We start from the raw sequence: 2251 nt of genomic DNA, 5'->3' as shown, positions 1-2251 counted from the left end.
ATATATATATATATATAAAGAGAGAGATAGATAGAGAGAGAGAGAGAACTTGTGTGTGTTTCCACATCTACCTCTTCATCTCCTTTCATTTATTTGACTTTGTTAATGTTCTTTTTAATCTGTGGATATACGGTTGCTATTGTAAATAAAACCCTCGAGTCTAGATGCTCATTGGCTTTTCAAAACAGAAATTATATAATTTTCATTCCAGTCATAGAAATACAATATCACAATGTTTACAATATGTAATTCATTGTGACAGCTGCTGCTGTAGTAGTTGTGTCATTCAAACATTGGTTGTAGCAGCCCCCCTCTGGGATCTTTGTCCATTTAACTTGACTGTTAGACGACTTTAAGATATAATTTAAGTGGAAAAGATTCAGTTTGAGCATTAGTTGGTTCCAGAGTGATGGCCAGGTGGTTGGGTAGGTGACGATATAAGCTTCCACTGATGTGACAGACGACTTTTAATGTAAACTAACTTCTAGCTTACTTAGACTAATTTCTAAATTCATTTATGTTCTGGGATCGAACATGACCAAGGCGAGCTTGAATTTATTTCATTTTTATGAATTTTATTATTGACCCCGATTCTAGTTTCTTTCTGTACGGAGACAGACGACGACATAAGTCTTAACAATAGTGACTAACACGTATACACAGTCCTTGCGGCGACAGAACAACATGGAAAACGACGACCAGACACAACAGAATACAGACGTTGCTCCTCATGTATTGGAAGGAAGTTTTCGAGAAGCAGCTGCCTGTGGGGACATGGAAAAACTGACCGAAATCGTGGAAAGTGGTGTAGATGTTAATTCACAGAGCAGTCTTCATGGGTGGTAAATATTACACAACAAAACACGTGTACATGTTAGAGTGTGTCTGTCTTCGTAGTGTGTATGTGTGTTAAACGATGATACGACGAACTTTGGTTTTGAGTACTGTTTACGGCACCGGCGATCATTGCAAATGTATAAACTTGATTGTCTTCCTGTGTTCTTAAAGTTTTTGTGTTTAATATATAGTTTAACTCCCGGTCACCAAAAAAAAAAAAAAAAGTCTAATAGGTGTAAAAAAAATGTGTAGCCCCAAGTCAGCTCTGGTTCAATAGACCTTTTGGGTGTGTCAGGCGTGAACATTCTGTTTTATCTTCCTCCCATACATCATTTAAACTGTGACATTTATGTCATCGACTGGTCCCCTCCTCCAGTTTTCCAGGTTTTGTGCCTATAGTAGAAACGATTATTAAAGGCAGCGAGGTGACAATCGTTGGCACGCTGGACAAAATGTTATGCAGCATTTCTTCCGGGTTTATGTCTTGTTCAAATTTCCAAGTCGACTTTGGTACTTATTTTATCAACCTTTATAGGGTCGTAATCGATTAGCCCCCTCCCCTAATTTTCCAGGCCTTGTGCCTGTAGCTGAAAGGATTATTAAAGGTGGCGGGCTGGTAGAATCGTTACCACATCAGAAAAAATGTGTAGTGGCATTTCTTCCGACCTTATGTTCTGAGTTCAAATTATGCTGGGGTTGATAAAATAAATACTAGTTGAATATTGGGGTCAATATAATCGACTAGACCTCGTTCTCCGAAATTACTGGCCTTGTGCCAAAATTTGAAATCATTATTATCATTATTAGGGGCAGCGAGCTGGCTGAATTGTTAGCATGCTGGGCAAAATGCTCAGCTGCATTTCGTGTCTTTATGTTCTGAATTCAAATTCGAGTTTACCTTTCATCCTTTTGGGGTCAATGAAATAAGTACCTGTTGCGCACTGGGGTCAGTGTAATCGACTAGCCCACTCCCCGAAAATTTCAGACTTTGTGCCTATAATAGAAGGGGTTGTTGTTATGGTAGTGAATTTGCTGACTCATGAGTATTGTAAAGAAATGTTTTGCAGTATTTGTTCTGACTCTTCTGAGTTCAAATCCTGCCGCAGTCTACTTTGTCTTTCATCCCTCCACGATTGATAAAATAAAGTGCCAGTCAAGTACTGGGGGGGGGGGTCATTGCAATCAACTAACTCTTATCAGAAATTGCTGGCTTTGTGCCTAAATTATTGTCAGGATGGTGGATGGCAGACTCATTAGAGTGCTTCAGACAGAAGGTCTTGCAACATTTGTTTAGGTTCTTTGCATTTTGATATTGAATTCTGTTGAGGTTAACTTTGCTTTTCATCCTTTTGGGGTTAATGCAACAAATACCAGTTGAATACTGAGTTTTGTGTAATTGATTCCCCCCCCCCCC

At 39.0% G+C, this 2251-nt stretch overlaps 1 protein-coding gene across 2 annotated transcripts in view; it reads left to right on the top strand.

Annotated features, from left to right (window-relative positions):
• LOC106870656 (ankyrin repeat domain-containing protein 40) overlaps window positions 1-2251 on the top strand; it is a 43766-nt gene that overhangs the window by 16493 nt on the left and 25022 nt on the right. Inside the window, exon 1 of one of the 2 annotated variants that reach the window (XM_014916806.2) lies at window positions 228-842. The exons of the other annotated variant lie outside the window; for it this stretch is intronic. Coding sequence (XP_014772292.1) covers window positions 685-842 — 158 coding nt within the window. The 5' untranslated portion in view covers window positions 228-684. Of the gene's footprint in view, window positions 1-227; window positions 843-2251 lie in introns of those variants that run through there. 2 annotated transcript variants of the gene reach the window in all.

This window comes from Octopus bimaculoides, chromosome 7 (assembly GCF_001194135.2).
Source record: "Octopus bimaculoides isolate UCB-OBI-ISO-001 chromosome 7, ASM119413v2, whole genome shotgun sequence".
Classification (NCBI taxonomy): Eukaryota; Metazoa; Mollusca; class Cephalopoda; order Octopoda; family Octopodidae; genus Octopus; species Octopus bimaculoides.
Note: the sequence above shows the minus strand (reverse complement) of the source record. Positions and strands in the feature narration are given on the sequence as shown.